Source organism: Cuculus canorus, chromosome 17 (genome assembly GCF_017976375.1).
Source record: "Cuculus canorus isolate bCucCan1 chromosome 17, bCucCan1.pri, whole genome shotgun sequence".
NCBI lineage: Eukaryota > Metazoa > Chordata > Aves > Cuculiformes > Cuculidae > Cuculus > Cuculus canorus.
Window position 1 is genome coordinate 15,524,140 of NC_071417.1, and position 20,765 is coordinate 15,544,904.

Here is a 20,765-nt window from a genome sequence, read left to right on the forward strand (position 1 = left end):
GCACTAATGTAGGTTACAAGCTTTCATGTTACTGTCTCTAATTTAATTTTTTTTTTTTAAGAAAACAAGCATAACCTTGAATATGCCCCGCAGAAAGTCACTTGTAAATTATATGTAGAGACTGTAAAGGGTATTTACCTGTTTCACCGAACTGATAATGCAGTTTTGCATATGTAACTGCAGATGTTGTGCAGTCAACATCCCAAATTTAAAAAAAACTTGCTTTTTCGAAGTGTTAAGCTGTTCTTGACCTTTTTCTGGGTTGGATATCCAACAAAATCTCTCACCTGTGGTACTACAGCTAATCCTTAATATCTTGTTCGATGCTTTTTGATACTTGCATTTGGGTTTTTGTTTTTTCCTTTACTAGAGTTAAAATGTTTTGAAGTTTGGGTTTGCCACATTCTCATGTTGTTATTTTGAGCTGTTTGGAAAGAATGTTAAGTTCTCATTAGAATGAGAAAATATTTATATGTTTAAATAGTCCAGCTGTTATCTAGTCTTCAAATAGAAGTAGCTCTTCGAAAGAAATATTTTGAACATGCCTTGACAAATGTAAACCTGCTCATTTCATACAAGAGTTCACTGCATACTTGAGGCGTAGAGTAAGGCAAAACCAAGTCTTTTGCATAGCCTAGAAGAAAAAAAATCTAGCTATGTTGTGGTGGGCCTGGCCAACTACAGGACTGCAGTCGGCAGTATTCTGTTTTCCCTGGAAAAGACTGCACAAACAATAGAAGAGAGTCCTTACTTTCCAAGTTGTATTCTGAGCTGTACAGTAAGCCCAGGGGAGAGCCTGGGGACCTCCTTCTGCCCAGCCTGATTTTTCTGTGTGGAGCTATGTCTTCTGAGCCCTCGAACATGACAGGACACTCTCCCATCCCCAGGGAAGGTGAAAGAGGCTCTCTGTGGAAAAAGCAAATTGTTCCGTGGGTGTCCAAGTGCTCCGTCAGGGCCTTGTGCTCCTGCCTCTAGAGGGCTCCGCTTGCCTTTGGCCAAAGACAAACGAAAGCAATGGCAAAAGATGGTGTTCCTGCCCATGCATCAAACCGTTCAAAAGAGCCCTCGACACCCTGTGTCCTCCCATAACATTTTCACCTGGCAGGCAGGCACTGAAAAGCTGAGTGGGAAAAGTTCCTTTGCATGATAATACCTTCCTGCTTTCCCTATATCTTTTAAGAAGAGACAGTGTTTCTGCCACTAATTCTGTGTTTTGCTTTTTCCCTATTGCAGTTCAAGCTGGGGCACAGCTGCCTAGCACTGATGTCCAATCCCAGCCCACAGCAGTGATCTGGGGAGAAAGCAAAGAATCTTTGGGCTCCCTTTCCTGGGAGGCAGGAAAGAAGTCATTCATGTAAAGAGCAGGACTAAACAAGCATAGGTTAGATTAATGGTTTTTTTGCATCACTTAGTTGAGATTAAATAAATATGAAGCCCTGTTTCTCATTATATAACCTATAAAAGGTATTTTTGCGTTTTCATAAAAGGAAAGCTGGGGAAGGGCTCTTTATCAGGGAATGCAGGCATAGGATGAGGGGGAACGGTTTTAAGTTGAAAGAGGGGAGATTTAAATTAGATATTAGGAAGAAATGTTTTACTATGAAGGTGGGGAGGCTCTGGCCCAGGTTGCCCAGGGAAGTCATGGCTGCCCCATCCCTGGAGGTGTTCAAGGCCATGGCGGATGGGGCAGCCTGATCCAGTGGGAGGTGTCCCTGCCCATGGCAGGGGGGTGGAACTGGATGAGTTTTAACACCCCTTCCAACCCAAACCATTCTACAATTCTGTAATTCTCTGGCGTTTATAGGAGCTGCCTTCCCTTTAGTCTACAGCCCAGTTACTTCACAAACCCAAGTTCTGGTGTCAGTACGGGGAAAGAAAAACAATTTTAACAGTGGGGCAGAAGACACTTCAGGCTTTCTGTATAATTAATTATAGTAATTTAAAATCTTATGCAAAGTCTGTGCTTGAAGAAATTCTAAGTTATAATTAAGCCAAGCTGCTAATGATGGATCTAATTGTTGGGTTACAGACAGGCACAGGTAATGCAAGTTGGGCTGCTGACATCAGATATTTCACCCAATTGCTTTCTGTTGATGCAGCTAATTCCACACAACCGTTCCAGCAGCTGGAATGACCGGCACGGGGGGAAGCGTGGACGCGTGTCAAGAGTTTTCCCTGACAGACTTAACTGGTCAAATGTTGCTGCTCTTTAAAGGTACCGTGTTCTTAGTGCTGGCTCTCAAGAGACCCCCAGGTATCAGTTGCCTCCAGTCCCCTCTCTTTCTGAGGAGACAGTTCATTGCAGTTGAGGCAAAGGTCAAATCCAACTGTGTAGGCAAGCTTTGTTCTGGCATTGGTGAGTCTACTTTTATAGACACAAAGTCATCCTCTCTCCTACCCTTCAGTGAATTTTCATCCCTTCAGAATGTTAGAAATATCAACTTGTATATGGGCAGACCTTCCTCCTGCAGATCTAAAACCGGTACTGGTGACTGCTAAGGATACTAATGTAAACGTCAAACACCAGACACTCTGTTAAGGCTACATTTAAACTCTAAATACAGCGTATTTGGAAGTGAGGGACTGAACCATTGAAACAATATTCCTGCTACACAGTGTAGTGCATTCTAACTAGCAGATGAGAGCATTTCAAGTGCTTGGTTTTGGACTGACATTAAAACCTTTGCGAAATAGTTTAACCTAGTTTTTCCCCTTCATGCTCTTCCTCCTGGAAATATTCATAAGGCTATTTCTTGCCTTAATTTTAGCATCTCAATTCGTGTCTTGGTTTTGTTTGCTTTCTGAGGTAAAGAAATCGTGGATCTCTATTCTTGGTCATAAGCCCCTTTCTAACTGGTGGCTTTTACATTTTATTTATTTGGTAATACTACCATGAGATTGGGGAGTGGCTCATTTCTGCAGGGTAAAAGAGATGGAGGGGATCCAAGCAATTAGCTATTTTTTACTTTGAAGTAGTTTAAGGAAAGGCTAATGAATAAATCCTAATAAAAATACTAACGAGAACTATTCACTTCTTCCCCGTACTAATAATCATCTTTTCTAATGGGAAGATGTGTTGCAAAGGCCTGCCCCTACCATTAGAAAATTGTCTTCTGATATTTTCTTGTTGATGAAATTTTAACTCAGGGAGCTCTTCCCAAACAGCCATCAGCTGAGCCAGGATGTGCATTAGCAGGCTAATGGCAGGCATCCTGCGTTGCTGAAGGCCGCGTGTCACATGGCAGTCCTTGAGGAGCTGGCCGCATTGCTTGGAGCACTTAATCCTGGCGCTGCTAAAGCAATTCTTGTGCTCCCAGTGCCTCCTTTGGGAGACTGCTCCGTTGACTAATAGACCTCACTGTCAGGAAGTCTTTCCTGTTCTTCAGTCTTACTGATCTCAGTTCCAATATATTTCACTGTAATGTCTTTTACTGTTCTTTAATGAAAAATTTAAAGAGAGAAGCAAAAAGTCATCACACTTGTATAAAGACTTGAAACTAAGCTAGTTTTCAGTCTTCACTGTAAAACTTGTAGAACTTGGGGGTTTTAGCTAAATGCTGCCTGCACACAATTTTGGGCTGATGGCAGCAGGATCCGGAAGCTGGCAAGCATCAATCCACTCGTAAATAAAACTGCTGCAACTTTGATTCTGTCAGCGATGGATGTGCGTGCCTGTGACATGTACAAAAGCTGGCAGCTAATGAAAACTGAGCTGAGCTGCTCAAGGGAAGCTTGTGGAGTTACACAATATGCTTCTTGAGATGTCACAAGGAAGCCATGGGCTGGGGATGTGGAGGAGAGATCACCAGGGCTGTGTTTTGCACGAAAACTGGTGTCAGTACAACAGCAGCCGGGAAAGCTCTGTAGTTTGAGCTGTTTGCAGCCATTGCCCGCCATGTGGTGAGGCTGGTGGGCAGGAAGTAGCCGGAGAGAGGTTTTCACAAGGACTTGTTGTTTGGTTGCTCAGATTATATCAGCATTCTGGGTATTGAGAGGGATTTAGCCTTTGGGTTTTGCTTTCAGCTTTATTTATTTTTCCCTGTTCTCAATTCTCTTTGTGAATACCAATATTCTGAGTCACCCAGAATGATTTCTGCCTTCATTAAAGATTCCTTCCAGCTCAACTTCAACTGCCTGTGGGCTGCTCTCTGCCCCTGCCTCCCCCTATGCACTTTGCTGCATATATTTAGCTCTCGGTATTCCATCACTCCTCAACTCCTGCAGCTCTGGCACTTCAACACCTTCAACCATATTAAGCCACACTGTACCTTTGATTCTTTGCATGACTTGTGTTCTTCACTTGACCTGTTGTGTATTGTCTCTGCGACTTCTGAAACATGTTCTTAAGCATTTCAGATGTGGCATGAGGCTATAGCTTATCGTAGTCCTACACGACAGCAGCTCTGCCTAGAGCTGATTGAGTGAAATGGTCAAACCAGGAAACTGGGCATCCAGCCTCTGTAGTCTATTCCATTACACTGTGTCCTTCTGCATAGCCCTGGCTAAATTGATTTCCCTTCTTGTGTCTTTGTTTCTTTGATAAGACCTTGGGCTTTAAATTGCCTATGGTATCTAGACCAAACAAACAGGACTACATTTCCCTAAAACTAAAATTAAAAGATAGGATATGAAAAAGAAGTAATTGTATAGTTCTTCAGTGGGTATTCCTACAGGAATTGCTGAGCTCTGGTGTGCTCTAAAGCTTGTGTATAAGAAATTCTACAAAGCAATAAAGAAAACAACCTGGAAAAGAAGGATGAGTCTCTTAGTACTGCACTAATTGTCGATACTGTGGATGTCTTAATGCTACTTAATGGCTGTCCCTAATGCTATTTAAACAATGTACATTTACATTAGCTTTTTTCAAAGTCCAGATGAGCTGCTTAGAGCTCTCTTAATGACACAGATTATTTAACGCTCATTTGTATGCAGTATGTTCCTGCTTTGAAAGTACTTCACAGACTTCAAGCCAAATTCAGCCTCGGAGCTCCGCTAAAGTCAGTGCTTGTCTGTGCATCTGCTGGTTGTTTTCTTTTCATTTTTGCTTGAAAAGTTAACTTTGCGTTCTGTTGATTGTATTTTTTAAAGGTAATATCTGCAAAGGTTTTTTAGCTACCCTTTTATCTTCCCCGAAAAGTAGCTGTAAAACAAATGCAGTTTTGTTGATTCTTACATCACTCTCTTAACCCCTGTGAAAGGAGGACAGGCTAAGCAGAATATAAATGGTTTGTGTTCTTTTCTTTCCTCTGCTTTGCGCCTCCTCAGCACAGCTTCGGTGATAGCTGGCACTTCTGAAAACCATCCTGCAGAGATCTCTGCCATCTGATGTGTGCAAGATACTGAGTTCTTTCTGTGCCCTGTATCTGGCCTAACACAAACCAATGGAGGCCCCGATCCATCCTGTACAATTCTGCAGGTTACTTATGCTCAGTGTAACCATGTCAGGATGTGCTTTCTTATGGCTCAGAGACATTATTTCTTGGGGTTGGACTTTACAATGCAATATTCTTGGTATGTAATTTTTAACTTATCCTGACTGTTTTTAATATGCACACACCGAAAGAAAATAAAAAATCATCTGTAGTCGTATCACTCAGTCCCCCTAGGTAATGGGTAGGGTGTGATTTTCAGCTTCCAGCACAGACCCACAACCCTCTACTGCCTGCACAGAGTAAGTGGGAGTAATGGAAACGCATCCTTTCTAGATGTGCGTGCCACTAGAATGGGCAGAGATGCTTCTTGTCAGCTGTTTAGATATTTGCTGGCAGTACAGGGATGAGTGATGAGATGTGGGAATAATGGGTTCTTTTCCAAGCTCCACAGCGGATCAAGCTAGATACCCTGTTGCCCTCTTTTATGTAATATCGTTATAGTGTATGACTGCTTTCCCTCTCCCTTCTCTGCAGTGCTGTCTTCCAGCTCCTGCCTGTGCTCATCCTGATGTTCTCTCCAGCACAGCTCCTTCCTCTCCCTCCCCCAGCTCCTCCCTTCCTGCTATTCACCCATCCCTTTTGGCCTCCATCCTTCCCTCTCTCCTGCTGGGGACGGATGTAATCCCCGGAGGAATGTGGCCCACAGCCCTCTGCAGCACTTGGGTGTGTGGCTCTGGAGAGACACAGACGGGGAATGCTAAGCAGGAAAAAGCAATGTTGAATGCTAAGCAGGAAAAAGCAATCTCAGGTCACCTGGCAGTGCAGGGAGGGAAGAGCTGGGGGTTGTGGGCTGTTCAAGCCCCTGGCTCTCCTGCCAGCTTCTCAGATGAAGAACAGAGACTAGATTTTTGGCTGCATGTGCTATTCCCCTGTTCACTGTGTCTAGGCGATGTATGATCTGCCTGTGGCTTTAATAAATATCTTTTGTGGCTACTTGCTTCTTCAGTCCCCCTTGGGATAGCTCTTTCCAACTCAGCTGCATCAACGCGCTGAAGATGTTAAGTCCAAGTGTGTGGTACGGACAAAAGAAGTGAGAGAACTTCATGTAGACCATCTAAGCAAACTTTAACTTTAACCCTATCTCTATGAAACTTCTCTATATTACCCAAGCCTCACCCGTAGTCTAAGTTGCACAAAGCCCTCTCATTTAATCGCATTAACCCCTCTTTCTTTCCTCTTTTTGTATTTTTGTGTCCATAGAGCATTCATAAGTGTTTGCAAGGAGAACCCTGAACTCCTGCTAGGACCCAAATTTCTGTTGATTTTTAAGAAGGCTTTGCATGTAGGATGTTGTGTTTTAGAGAGTATCCTGGGAATTTCAACAGGGGTGCTTGGAAAGAATATATATAAAGATCAGAATTCTGTGTTTGAAAACCAAGTTTTGTCCTATGTAGTAAGAACCTATCTTAACCCTACTAGAGCAGAACTGCCCCCCCCTGCCCTTTTCTACCAGAAACCAGAGTTGTTGTTAATTACTATCTTGCTGAAAACTAAGTCTTTGCCATCTGTTCCGCCCCCTCACTATGAATGCCGCTCTCGTTATGTTGATTATGTAATTAAAAATGAAAATATATTTTGGTAGAGTGCTTCATAGGCATCTGTGACTCTCCTGTTCCTATTTACCATCCCCTGCCCCCATCCCATAAGAAAAGGCGAGAATTGTGTGTCTGCTCAGTAGCTTTGTCCTGGAGCTGCAGTGCTGGCTGCCAAGCTAGTATGTGTCATGGGAGCAGCCACTTCAACCCTGCCGTGTTCAAGCTGCACGTCTTTTGGAAAACCCTGCTTATTAAGCTCATGAGAACTCCCTGGCAGGAAGCTGACCCTTAAACTGAAGCTGCTTTAAGTTCATGTGAGGGGTTAACCTGAATCCAGAAGAAGAAAAGTGAAAAGAAAGAGGCCTGGTTACTTCAGCAGTGATAGCCGACCTCTGCCATCAGCCAGGCTGCTCTGGTTACAAATGTGGCCTCTGTCTATCAAAGAGTGGAGGAAGAGAGAAGAGGAGGTGTAGCTTTCGTGTAAGTGGGTTAAAGCAATTATTGAGGCCTCTTACAGCAAATGAAGTTGTCGATGTGAGTCACATTCCCTTTTTTCCCCTCACTGCCAAGTTTTAGGCAGCAACCAGACAGGGAGAAAAAAACGAAAAGCAACAACAGAGAAAAGTTGAACTGAAACAACCCTTCATTCGGGGTATTGTTTGACGTTATAGTTCTGATTGTACATAGAGATAAAAGGTCTATAAATATCCTGTCTGCTGAAATCCCTTATCACAACATCGCCTGTCAGCTGAACAAATAGTTTAGGTTCTCCAAATAATAGATAATCACATGTATAAATACAAAATAATTGATTATATCCCTGGACCACGTGGGATAAAGACCTGGTCACTGGAAAGGATGTTCACCTCTTCTGGTTTGTTGAGGGATGCCATGGTCTCAGGGGAGCAAATGGCACCCACGGCTGGCGCTGCAGAAGCCCTGTGAGCCCTGGACCGGGCTGATATAGGCGAGGCGATATCCATCTGCCAGACTAGACCAGGTAAAAGCATCTTCTGATACTTTCTGAAAGTACCTTAGCATTTAGCTCCGTTTAATGAATGGCTGGAAGCTTTTCCACTCTGCTCTAGAGCCTTTAACGAAGCATTGTGATTCCCATTGTGGTCAGTTGTTTGACACTTTTATTATTACTGGTATGCATAGCATTTTTTAATGTTTGACAGCTGGAGAAAGAAGGATTTTGTGCATTCAAACTTTTTGCACAAAGGTACTGTTTTCCATTCTGCCTTTGTCTTTTATTCTTGCTGATGCAAATCAACGAAAGACAGAACTGATTAAATTACATTTGTTTACTTCTTCCTTGATGATAGTAAGACACAGCCTGCCTTTTATAAAAGACAGAAACAGAGGATATGAATGTTTCTACAGTATTTCTAGAAAGGTGGGTTGTTTTTCTTCTTGCAATATAAAGACATTTATTTGCTTCTTGTGTCTTGATTTATCAGATAACATGCACATCCTAATGTGTGTGCAATAAAAATAGAGCAATGAACAGCAGTTAGCAATGGATTCCATTTGGAAAGCTTCTTTAGAAAGGTGCCTCTGCTCACTACTCTAGCTGTGCTAAAAATTCCCTTCCCTTGCAGGTTTTAGGTTTATCTGGACACAATTGTTACTGAGTCCTGACTACAGTATGTCGGGATGGTGCTGGAAAGGAACAAGCACCGAGAATACAGGGCTGCAGAAATAGGATACCCAGGATTGTTTTGGTGAGTAATGCGCATGTCTTGTGGATTGTGTAATACTTTTTTTTTTTGCACGCTTGTCCTGAGGAAGGAGGCCTGCATTCATCTTGCTTGTGCAGTGTGTTTGTGAGGAAAAAGACCCTGGATCAGGAGTGCATTTCCAGCTGCTCATGAGGTGGTAGGACAAGGTCACCAGGAGCACAGAGAATTACAGCAGAAAGATTTTGGGAGGGTTAATTTCAGAAACAGGAGAGAAAGAGGATGAGGAGAAAGGAGGCGATAAGGAAGTCACTATAAAACTGCCCTCATGGTTATTTTTTTCCTACATTTTTTCCAGAACAGAGAAACGTGCAGCAAAGGATGGCAAAAGCAAAAAAAGTGTCAGAAGGCTTCTCAGCAGTGCACTCAAATCTCAGATGAAGCTAGACTTAGGGAGTGATATCGTATAGCAGTTGAGCCAACCCTAATGGACTGATGGTATCTGAAGGACACTTCAGAATGGAGGCTGGAGCTCTGATGAGTGGGAGAGACACAGATGTCAAGTTTCTGCTACAGCTTCGGGCAGTGCTGGGGGATGCCTTGCTGCTGTCCCGCTCCTGACCTCCCACTGCTGCTCTGGGTATTGTGAGGAACACAGCCTGAGCAGGGAGAGTGACGGAACTGGTGAAGACCTCACTGGTGACTTCTCACATGGCAGAGAAGGGAGTAAAGGGAACTGCAGGAGCCCAGGAGTATGTTGTCATGGGTAAGAGCAGTGGAAGAGGAACTGAGGAGGAAAGAGGACATATGCAAAGTGACCACAGAAAGCTGCTGCAGCAAGCACCGGAAAAATGCTTGAATACAGAGCAATGCTCCCATCTGCCTAATCTAGCTCTTAAAGCGTTTATTCTTGTGTATCCATGTAGCTGTTCCTGAATGGGGAGTCCTGTTTATGTCCCTTATTTAGGTATACATTGGGAGTCCTGTTTATGTCCCTTATTTAGGTATACATTTCTCCAAACTGGGATTTGATAAGAGAAGAACTGCTGCATTTTTATTATCTGTGACAAGCACCAGAAAAGCTGTTGAGAGTTCATGATGGAAATGTATCCGTACATTGGCATTAATCCAGCTGCACTACACAAAGGTAAATGCGGCACAAGTGGTATACTGCCCCCTTTTAATCCACTTTCTATAGATGGGGGGGGGTACTCTGCCTCTCTGCAGGAAAGGTTGGCACAGCTACTGTGCTAATAAATGCTTGTTTCTCACTGCAGCATATGCACTTCCCAGCCTCATAAATCCAGGCAAATTGTAGTTGAATAACAATTAAATATCCACAGACATTTCCATACCATGGTCTGGTGTGCAAGACACAGGCCTAAGTGGCAGGACATCTGCTGTCTGCTCTCCCACACTTACTCTTTGGCAGAGTACAATGAGTTAATCTTACCCTACCACCACTAATGGCACCTGTAAAACCAGACACAGGGCATCAGCCTACAGATATTTTGCCACATCCTTCAAAAACGGCGGTATTCTCTCTCGCAATTGTTAGATTATTTTTTAAAGCAGCCTTTACTGTAATAGTCAAACACACTTTTCATTGTTGTTGATCTTCCTCTCAGGATTGCTAGGCCAGGGATTCAGTTCAGCTCTGTTATCCTCAGCGGGAAATGAGACATCATACGGAAAAGTTAGTAGAGATGCAGGATGCTGATAGATCCTCGCCACAATTTGTGTCACTTGTACAAAACCCAGAGACTTGGTAATGCAGCGAGATAAATGCAGCACTTGATTACACTGGATGTATTGCAGTTAAAAAACGCATCTCTTATTGTCAGGCTCTGCGTATCTGGAGTAATAACCCCTGCATGATAGGTATGAAAACGATAATGTGAGCCACATCATTTTCTCATCCTTCAAACTTTCAAAATCCAAAAAGCTACAAATGGCTTAATTATTAATTCAGTTTAGCTAAATCTAGTGCAAGTGGCCAGGGGGAACATCTTTCTGAAGCTAATCCTTCCCCTGGTTCAAATGATAACACTATGTGGCACAGCTTACAATATTCTAGCCATTTAAAGTAGTAAGAATCGTATGCGGTTGTAACACATCTTGAATTTCCATGCAGCAGGGTGACCACACAGAACTGCAGCTCAGATCTTCCAATTCATTCCCCAAAGTTGAACAAACAGATAAGCCTTCTAGCTTGTTCTGAACTTAAGAATCTTCCTTCAGTGGTGAAGCTTTATGAGACACAAGGCCTGCTTTTGCCTTGTTGTTGCAGAATTAGCTATCAAAATGCTTACTCCCTATAGAATGGCAGAAACCTTGGATTTCCTCCCCGACCTCCACCCCATGTGCCTGTCAGCCACAACACAAGTCCTAGCCGTGATCACAAGAACATCCTGAACTGGTCTCAATCATTTGATAGAATAGAATCATTTGATATATAGAATATATATCATTTGATTCTATGATTCTATCTGCATTTCCTTGCCAGAGGTCTTATCTGGGGGTGCAAATTGCACCATCAACGTTGCTGGTGTTGAAAAACTGGCACCCTTCTGCTCCCCAGCTCTGTGCTTCCAGGCGAGGTCAACTTATCCAGAAGAATTAATTGAAACAACAAAGCTGTCAAGCAGGAAAGGCCACACAGCGAGGCAGCGCTGCTCTGAACATCTGCACAATTTGTGTATTTGATGAGGTACCTCCACGCTGGCAGGTTATTGCTGTGCGAAGCAAATCTTTACTGTTTCTGTTTTCATCCAGGGCTTTGGGCTGTGATTCTGCAGATGTTTGTTCTCTGTATGCCCACGTTGTTTAAAAAAAGTGACAAATGCTGATGGTAAAAATCACATTTGCTCATTCAAACATCTTCATATTTACATATAAGAAAAATCACGTGCGAGGTGTCCGGTGACCTAACAAGAGGGGCAACGTGGGCTTCAGCAGGAGGCGCGTGGGGCCCTCAAAATCTGCTTCTCTCGTGCAAACAGTCTCCTGATATATATAATGGAAACCTCCTTTAGTTTATCACGACAGATGCCACAGGGAGTTGTCTATTTGGATATTATTTTTTCTGTAGGAGTGTTTATTAACAAATGCTTGGAATTTTTATGATGTGGTGAAAACTACCTCTCACGATAAACAGGAAGCTCGGAGGTATTGCATTACCCCTGTAATGCAACAGGGATCCCAGCAGCTTGGCCTTTTTTTCAACGTACTGTGATACCACTTCCTTCAGGAAACCTCTCTCATCTGCACAGCTCTTATCTGCTATAGATTGGCAAAAACGCAAAAGAAATGGTTGTGTTAAAAATGAATGGTGATTTCACATTCTGACCGTAGAAAAGGATGTCTGGAATGTATGGAATATCTATTAAAAAAAGAGCAGCAGGGACTCTGGGCTCTCAGGTCAGTGGGCTGAAAAAGCGTGCAAGGAGAAGAGACTGACAGCCTTCCTTCCCTCCCACAGCACAGATAGCAAAGGTGCAGATTTCCCTGCAGGTGCTTGAAGTGTCTCAGCCATAAAGCTGGCATTGCCCCCTTCTGCGGTCACTGTTCAGTGTCAGCAAGGTCAGGGCTGGGCCAGTAAAGGAGGAAAGGCAGTCCCAAGTACGACAGTCCTAAGTATGACAGCTCATATGTAGAACCTTATGCTCAGAATAACTGTGCTGTGCCCTCCACCTCGCTCCTGAAGGCTGCCGCGCTTGATGGTACATCAGTGTGGGCTGAACCCTGGAGACTGGTATGTGGAAATCTCACAATCTGGTTAGTATGCTGTTTCTTCCCTGTTACTTTTTTCTGTTTGGCCACTGCCCATCATTTAGATTACAGATAATGACAGGAGACAACTAGGAAGTATATCATCACAAAAATCATTAGGTAGGTGTTTATTGGTGAGGAGCATCACCCCAGCTAACAGCATCATGCGAAAGTGAGTCCTAGTGAGCTCTTTTTAGGCCTGACACCATCCCCAAACCAGTTCCCCCTGAAGGGACTTGTGTGCCTGCCAGGTGCTCCATGTGCACCAAGGCAGATGCAATGGGATCTGGGTATCGCCCCTCCAACTACGACCCCACTATTCCCATAGCACATTCCCTCTACCTGTCCCATATTACTTTTGTTTTACATTCCCTCTCCTTCTATTTTCTCTTTTATTCTTTCCCTCATCATCCTTTCTCCTCTACCCTCGCATCACCCAAGCTCTTCATCACAAACACCCATTAATTTTTAGCTATAAGAATTATTACAAAGGCAGTTACTGTAATATCTGGACCATGTAAACCCCTAATAATTCTGTTTCTACATTCTAGACTTCTGCCTCCATTGGAGGCAACACTTGTCCTGTCTACAGCTGAACCGAGAACAAGGGAGGGGAACAGGCTGCATATTTTAGTACTTGTAAATCATTAGGCTTGTGAGGTTTTGTAATAATCTCATCTGCTTTTTTTTGCATTTTCTTGTCTCTTCCTAGCAATCAATGGCATCAGAAATACAGCGATCAAGAGATTGATATACACAGTAGCTAAATCCTTCTGTAAAAATGTAGTAGCCTTCCAATCCATAAAGCTTTGGCACAAGAAAACAGTGGTCACACCCTGGGGCTTCCGTGGCATCCTCACAAGTCACTGTAACGTTCTCTATAAATGTGGACTATACGTATGGCGTTTTAATCAGTCCTGTAAAATAACTTTTTATCTGGCGGCTCCGTTCCCTTATCACCCACAGCTTGTTTACAGAGCTTTAAGTCTTGGGCAAGATGGAGCAAGCTTATGAAGAGTAGCTGGTTTTCAAAAGATACAAGCTGCAGATAACCAAGGACAAGTAAAGCATACAACAATACTGAAATCACTCGGTTTTATTGCAGCTGACTGAGACAGAATGTGCTGGGAAATTTCCATTACTGAAGTGCCTGGATACTGCTGCTGCTGCAGCTGAAACATAAAAGCAACTTAATTTTATATAGACAGCAACAAAACACCAGTATATTAATTAAAATTGTTACAGTTATATAATAATCTTTTCAAATTGCTTTAAAATTGATCCTTATTAAAATACTTGGGAGTATAATTGTAATCGACTTGTACAAAACTAAGGAACGTAAAAACAACTTAAAATTGCAAACCATGTTTGTAAACAGCAAATCAAACAAGAACATGACAGATAATACATCTTTTACACTAACGACAGGATCTGACAGTGACAGAGTTATACCTGCTGCAAGATCAAGGCTGTTACTGACAGTACAGTTCTGCCGATAATAATCTTTTGTGTTCCCCTTGGCACGCCCAGAACACAGCAATGTGTTGAATGATTTTAGTTCCATGGTGTATAAGGCACCGTTAGCTTCCTGCAAAGTCAGTCAGAATGCCGAATGGGGAAAAAGGGAAATACTGGGGGGAGAAAGTAAATTTGTTTTGGCACCAGTTGCCTGGCAATTTGGGTGAGAGCTTGTTTTTAACTTCCCAATGGTGTATGATTACACAAAGGTCCTCATTTTCATGGAGGTGACTTTATACTGTCAAAGCAGTGGCTGATGTGTCACTGAAAATCAGTCTGAAGGGGGTTTGGCTGGATGTCACCCTCTAAATCAAACCCAGGTAGGTGCTGACTACAAGTTGTGAGTGTTTGATGCTCTCCATGAATCTTAGGATCTGAACCCTGTGGATTAGAGATCCTATCTAAGCAATTTAAGTTTGTGTCACAGTCATCACCATGGTTCCTGAGTGCCTTAGAAGTTAAAATATATCGTTATAAAACATCTTACATGTCTTATTTCACGCTCTCAGTACCCCTGCACAGAGGCTTGAGGTCTTTCTAAATAATGCTGGGAAAAATGTTTTATATCCCTAATTGCCTTCATTTTGTTGGGAAGATGGGGCGGCTCGGGGTCACGCTGAGGGATTCCAAAGGCAAATGTGATAATCCTACAGCAGCTACCAACAAAGCTACATCTTCCATGTCCTCACCAGGTAATACAATAGCGAAGATTTGAGGAGATGTAGCTTTGGTTTTAAATTCATACAAGAATTTGAAATCCCTTCCACCCCCAATAAACACCATACGGGGTTTGTCCTCGGCCTAATTCCAATAATGCTGTTTCCAGGACTCGCAGGGCCTTTTGCAGATGACATTTACTTTTTGAGACCCCTATTTACAGGTCATGAAGTTAACAGTTGCAGTAGATATGTGTAACAGTACAGAGAATCTCCAGACCCTGATTGTAGGATGAACTCATCCATGTGACTCCCAAACTTGACAAGATGGAGATAGTCCAAACCTTGGCATATTTAAACTGACCAATTGTATGGCTTAGCTGTTTCCTAAAATAGGTTTCAAATCGAAGACGCTGTGTTTGTGTTTGGAAAAACTTTTAGCAGTGTTTCTATTTCTTTTTGAAACAAATTTTTTTTTCCCTCCCGGTTCTCATTACCTGCTGTCATTTTCCACTGTCTTTTGTACTGTCAGCTCTTCTCCCCCAACGCAACCCTTTATTTTGATCATGAAACTAAAACACATTTTCCAGAACTGAGGCTTTAATGTCACCTTGTTAAGGTACCAGACCAAACATTAAGTGCAGGTAATGGCAGTGCATTTAAACGGGGCAAAAAGCAGTTGATAACACTTCTGCCTGGTCTGCCTGCCTCACTGCAAGACATACCCTCAGTTCTGTCACAGGGGGAATTGCTAGGAAAGCACGCCATGGCCTTCTGACCGCTTACTTGTGTTTAATTTGATTAGATATATATTTAAGCATAGCACCTGAAAGAACTGATAAGTCTCTCCATGGTCTGCCTGGTTGGTTTCCTTTTTGATGAGATTCATCCTGGTGAAGGTAGAAAATAATCTAGATACGTGCCAGTTTTCTAATTAACTTTTGCTATGACAGGCTGTGTTTAAGCTAGATTCACTACAATAATTTGTTTTGCATTTTCTGATGACAGAACTATTTATGTATGTAATCAGAACTGTAAGCATAATTTCATTTTTTAGAGTTAAGAGAACCTTTTAAATAATATTTACTTTGTTTCAGAAAATTTAAACATTTATTCACATTTCCCGCCGTCTAAAATTTCTGAGAAAAACAACTCTGTGTTTCTAAAGTGCAGAAGAGCACATCACAGAAAGCGTTATCTACAAGTAAAAATAAATGCATCAGAAGCATCACTAAAATACATAAATCCTAAAGCTGTATTGTTGAATGCCTGTTATATGTAGTGAGGAGTCTGTTAGATTGCATTGGTCTCACTGGTGACAGCTGGTGTCATCAGACTGGCTGGAACTGCCTCTGGAGCTCAGGCTGACTGGCCACACAGCCAAAACCAGAAACCCTTCCTTCCTGACTTCTGCTCTGACAGCAAGCCCTGTGCTCTGGTGATGTGAGGACACTCATCAGGAGATCGTACAGCCTTTGGATGCAGGTACTGAAACCACCAATTGTTTGGATGATGGCAAAGGAAGGTGGCTGGCAGCAAGTCGTGCCAGAAGTGACTCTCTCTAGCAGTAGGGAGAAGGGAGACGGAGAGTACATGGGCAGGGATGCTGTGGAGGCAAAGACAAATGCAGAGCAGCAGAGATGTCAACAGTAAAAATGCCAACAGAAAGGGAAAGCAGAGCTGAAAGAAGAAATCTTGAAAGCAAGAAGAGGACAAATACAAGCACTGAGAACCTGGGAGCAACTGGATTGTCCGGGAACAGCTCCTGGCTGAGCACTGACACACAGGAATGCAAAACTAGTAACTACTTAAAAGAAACAAGCTTGATAGTGGAGGGGTATTAGATGATCCCACATCGGGGGTCTTCTGTCAGCCTGGGTTGGGCATAAACATGGAGACAGAGGTACGCCAAGATGCGTGAAGACCTGTGTTTGGCTGGATTTTCTAAGGCACAGAAGATGCAACTGCAAAAGTGCAGCTGTACAAGCCTCGTGAGGTTCAATAAGGCCAAATGCAAGGTCCTACACCTGGGTCAGGGCAGTCCCCGGTTTCAATACACGATGGGGGATGATGTGATTGAGAGCAGCCCTGCAGAGAAGGACTCAGGTGCTGATTGATGAGAAGCTCGACATGAGCCAGCAATGTGTGCTTGCAGCCCAGAAGCAAACTGTATCCTGGGCTGCATCAAAAGAAGCATGGCCAGCAGGGCAAGGGAGGTGATTCTGCCCCTCTACTCCTCTCTTGTGAGACCTCATCTGGAGTCCTGTGTCCAGTTCTGGAACACTCAACATAAGAAGAGGATGGAGCTTTTGAAACAGGTCCAGAGGAGGCTACAAAGATGATCGAGCTCTGGAGCACCTCCCATAAAAGGACAGGCTTAGAGAGTTGGGGTTGTTCAGCCTGGAGAAGAGAAGCCTGCAGGGAGACCTTATAGTGACCTTCCAGTATCTGACAGGACTACAAGAAAGCTGGGGAGGAACTGTTTACAAAGGCTTGTAGTGATAGGAGGAGGGGTAATGGGTAAAAAAAGGGAGAGGGGCAGATTTAGACTAAACATAAGGACGAATTTCTTCATGATCATGATCGGAGTGGTGACACCCTGGGCCAGGCTGCCCAGAGCAGTGGTGGCTGCCTCCTCCCTGGAGGTGTTCAAGATCAGGCTGGATGGGGCTGGGGCAGCCGGGTGGTTGGAACTGGATGGGCTTCGAGGTCCCTTCCAACCCAAACCATTCAATTATTATTCTTTGTTCTACAATCTCCCGCAGCGTTACAGCATGGAACAGCAGGATTCCAGGTCAGGGGCCAATTCTGTGCAAAGATCACGAGAAAGTCAGATAAGAATTCCTGAGTGGTGTTTGTGTCCCTGCACCCAACTTATGCGAAATTCCAGACGGGGCAAAAACCTATTTTAGGCAAACCCATCCCTGCAGGAAAACAGAACGGAGAAAGAAACCGTCGTGAGCGGCGCCCGGTGCGACAGAAACCAGCCCCCACACCTGGCGTTTGTTTACACTCATACAGGACACAACTGACAGGGGATCTCCACGAACCCCGCGCTGCCAAGGGCAGCACAACCCCCCACCACCTCAGCGCCGTCACAGCGCTGCCTAGACTCCATTTGCCTCTCCCCTCTCCACGCCTCTAATGGCGGCGGCATGTCCCACGTGACTCCGGGCGCGGCCACGCCCCCTCCCCGGCGGCTGCGGTTACCGCAGTCCCCGGTCCCGCCCCCTCTCGCGCCGGCTCCGCCCCTCGTGCGAGCGCGCGCCGGCCCCGCCCCCGTGCGCACGCGCGGCCGCAGCCAGTGCCGAGCGCGGGGTGGGCGGTGACTCCTCCTCCCGCAGCCTCGTCTCGCCCCTTCCTTCCTCCTCCTCCTTCTCCTCCTCCTCCACCCCCTCCTCCCCCCCGCGCAGTCTCCGCGGTGCCCGGCACGGACAACATGGCGGCAGTGTCGGGGGCCGGGGCTGCGGGCGGCTCTGCGGGCGCCGGGGGCCCGGAGATGGTGCGGGGCCAAGTGTTCGACGTGGGGCCGCGTTACACCAACCTGTCCTACATCGGCGAGGGGGCCTACGGCATGGTGTGGTGAGTGCGGCTCGGCCCCTCCCCGCCGCGCGGGGACCTCCCATCCCGCATCACCCATCGCCACATTCCGCACCGCGTATGCCCGCGCCTCGCCCCGCATCCCCCCCTCCCGTTCTGCGTCCTCCTCTGCATCCCGCACCGCGCCCTCCCCGCACTGCATAGCCTCGCGCCCCCCCCATCCCGCACCGCACACACCCCCCACTGCACATTCCCGCGTCCCTCCCCCCCGCATCCAAGAGCGTAGCCCCCCCGCTTCCCCCATGAGTCTTGCCCGCGCCCTCCCCGCACTGCACTAATGCGTGTATCTCCCGCATCTCTGACTGCATTCCGCACCGCACATCCCTGCGCCTCCCCCCGTATTCGCCCCCGCATCCCACCCCGTGCCCTCCCGGCACTATGTAGTCCCGCATCCCCCCCTGCATCCTGCCCTGTACCCTCCCCGCACTATATAGTCCTGTATCCCACCCCGTATTCTCCCCATACTATGTAGTCCTGCATCCTGCCCCACGCCCACCCGCACCGCACAGCCCCACGCTCGCCCAGCGGCCCCCCCGCATCCCACATTGCACCCTGCACCGCACACCCCACGCCACCCCCCCGCACTGCACAGCCTCGCGCTCCCCCCGCATCCCGCACCGCGCAGCCCCACTCTCCCTACGGACTGCACAGCCCCGTGCTCCCCTTGCATCCCACCCCCTGCCCCGCGCAGCCCCCCGCCCGCCATCCCGCGCTTACCCCGCACAGTTCTGCTCCCCCCGTCTCCTGCGGCCTCACTGCCCCCTCCCCAACCGCCCCCCGGCGATGACTGCTGCCTCACCCCCTTTCCTTGGGGCGGGTGCGTGTTTGCGCTGCGGTTGCTTCTCTCTGCAGCGATGGAAGAGGGAAAGGTCCCTGCCTCTGGCACTGTGGTTGGAACTGGGTGATTTTCAAGGTCCTTTCCAACCCAACCCACCCGCTCACCCGTGCTTCTATGGATTCCTGCTCTGTGGGAAGGCTTCCCCAGCTGTGTGTGGCTGGTAAAACCGTGGGTCTCTGCCTTCCTGGGAACGGGGCACCGGTAGAACTGTGGTTTTGTGCTTTTCATGCCTGGGAACGGTGGGAGCTGCCAGCTCTTGAACCGTGGGATTCGCTGCCGGGTCTTGCTGAGAAGCAATCGCGTGGGTTCACTTTGCTTCGTATCAGTGGTAAAGAGTGAGGTGGATGAACTCCGAAACACTGAAGGTGTGAAGTGGCCAGGCTGAGGGTGAGGTAGGGTTTTGAGTGATGAGCTGGCGTGATGGGAGGCTTGTGACTGTGGTGCAGATCCAACACGCTCAGTGACCTCACCTAGAATTTCCTACTGGTCTTCTATTAGTAAAACAGCTTAAAACCCCTCTTACTTCTGGAATAATTTAAAGGATGCAGATGAAAAACTTCTTTTCGTTACTGTTTTGTCAACTTTCTTCCAACACCGCTTCAGTTTCTTGGTGTGTTTTTTAACCAGGGGCACTAAGTGAGGTTTACGGGTGGTGACTTCGTGAAAGCTTTATTGGCATTAATTTTTCTCTCTGGTGCTTAACCATCCTTGTTAGTCCTAGGAATCACAGCAGTATATCCAGCCTAAAGCTTGTTAACTGTAGCTGGTGGTACAGGCTGGATTTTACGGTTTACTCTTATCACCTCGTCCAGGGCAAGCAAATTGATGCGGGTAACTAACTGCGCCAATTCACACTTGCTTTAGGAAGGTGCTTGGGAGTGGTACTTCCAACATGTGTGCTCTGTGTAGCTCAGTGGGGTGTTGGAAGTGTGTTTACCAAGACAACACGTTAAAGCTAAAATATTTTGCCACTGATCGGAGATGCCCAGAAGCAGTGGGATGGCAGCTGATGCCCTTTTTTTGGCATCATTGTGCTAGTGAGCAGATCCGGGGGAAATGAGGCGACTTTCAGCCCCTCCAAATGATATGTTAGTGAGTTCCATACTGATATAGTTTCCCCTCCAAAATCTTCGTAAGGTTATCTTCTGTTTGAAAACTTTACCTAATACATTGTGTCTGCTATGAATGCAGTATAAAATGACTGACAAAAAATTCAAATCTCCAGTTCAGTTGAAATATGCACTTGGCTCTTAAAATCTCCAAAATCATTAATATGAAATACTAAACTTGGTGCATTGTGCTCTCAGAAGAGCAATAATGGGTGTGAAATGGCAGGGGGCAAAGTCTCAGTTTATGTTGTACACTTGATAAGGAAAGTGTTGTAGTGAAATGCCATAGCAACTGTAATATATTGTAGTGCCTAAGATACAAGCTGCTGCGATTAAATAAGAGCACTTGTCAATCACCAGACGCGCAGGTTGTGCAGTTTAATGCTGTAGGTTTCTTATCTTGCTTTGGTCGCTAATGCAGTGAAGATCTGCAGAGGCTTCTCCCTTGGGGTGGGGAGAGGGCAAGCTTTGAGTGTGCAGATGGAGATGCTTCTTGTGACTGCAAAATCCATCTAAATTCATACACTTTAGTGAAGGAAAGCAAAGCAGGCTCCATTGGGTTTGTTTAGACCCACAGCTAACGTGTGTAGGGTTTGGGAGATGCTGCTTATTTACAAATGCATT

General features: G+C 45.6%; 1 protein-coding gene and 1 long non-coding RNA gene across 4 annotated transcripts in view; both read left to right on the forward strand.

Moving 5' to 3' along the window:
• The first annotated feature begins 416 nt into the window (after window positions 1-416).
• Window positions 417-15,969, forward strand: LOC128853929 (uncharacterized). 2 transcript variants are annotated; one of them, XR_008452762.1, is made up of 3 exons: window positions 417-2,215; window positions 8,572-8,694; window positions 9,008-15,969. It is a non-coding gene; the product is annotated as an uncharacterized LOC128853929 (long non-coding RNA). The 2 variants fall into 2 exon arrangements; XR_008452761.1 differs by lacking the exon at window positions 417-2,215 and adding an exon at window positions 2,226-7,967.
• Window positions 15,970-17,954: 1,985 nt separating this feature from the next.
• Window positions 17,955-20,765, forward strand: part of MAPK1 (mitogen-activated protein kinase 1) — a 31,835-nt gene continuing 29,024 nt past the window's right edge. The window contains exon 1 of one of the 2 annotated variants that reach the window (XM_054082261.1): window positions 17,955-18,176. In XM_054082261.1, the coding sequence (XP_053938236.1) occupies window positions 18,034-18,176 (143 nt within the window). In that variant the 5' untranslated portion in view covers window positions 17,955-18,033. The remainder of the gene's footprint in view (window positions 18,177-20,765) is intronic. The other variant, XM_054082260.1, reaches the window with a different exon arrangement.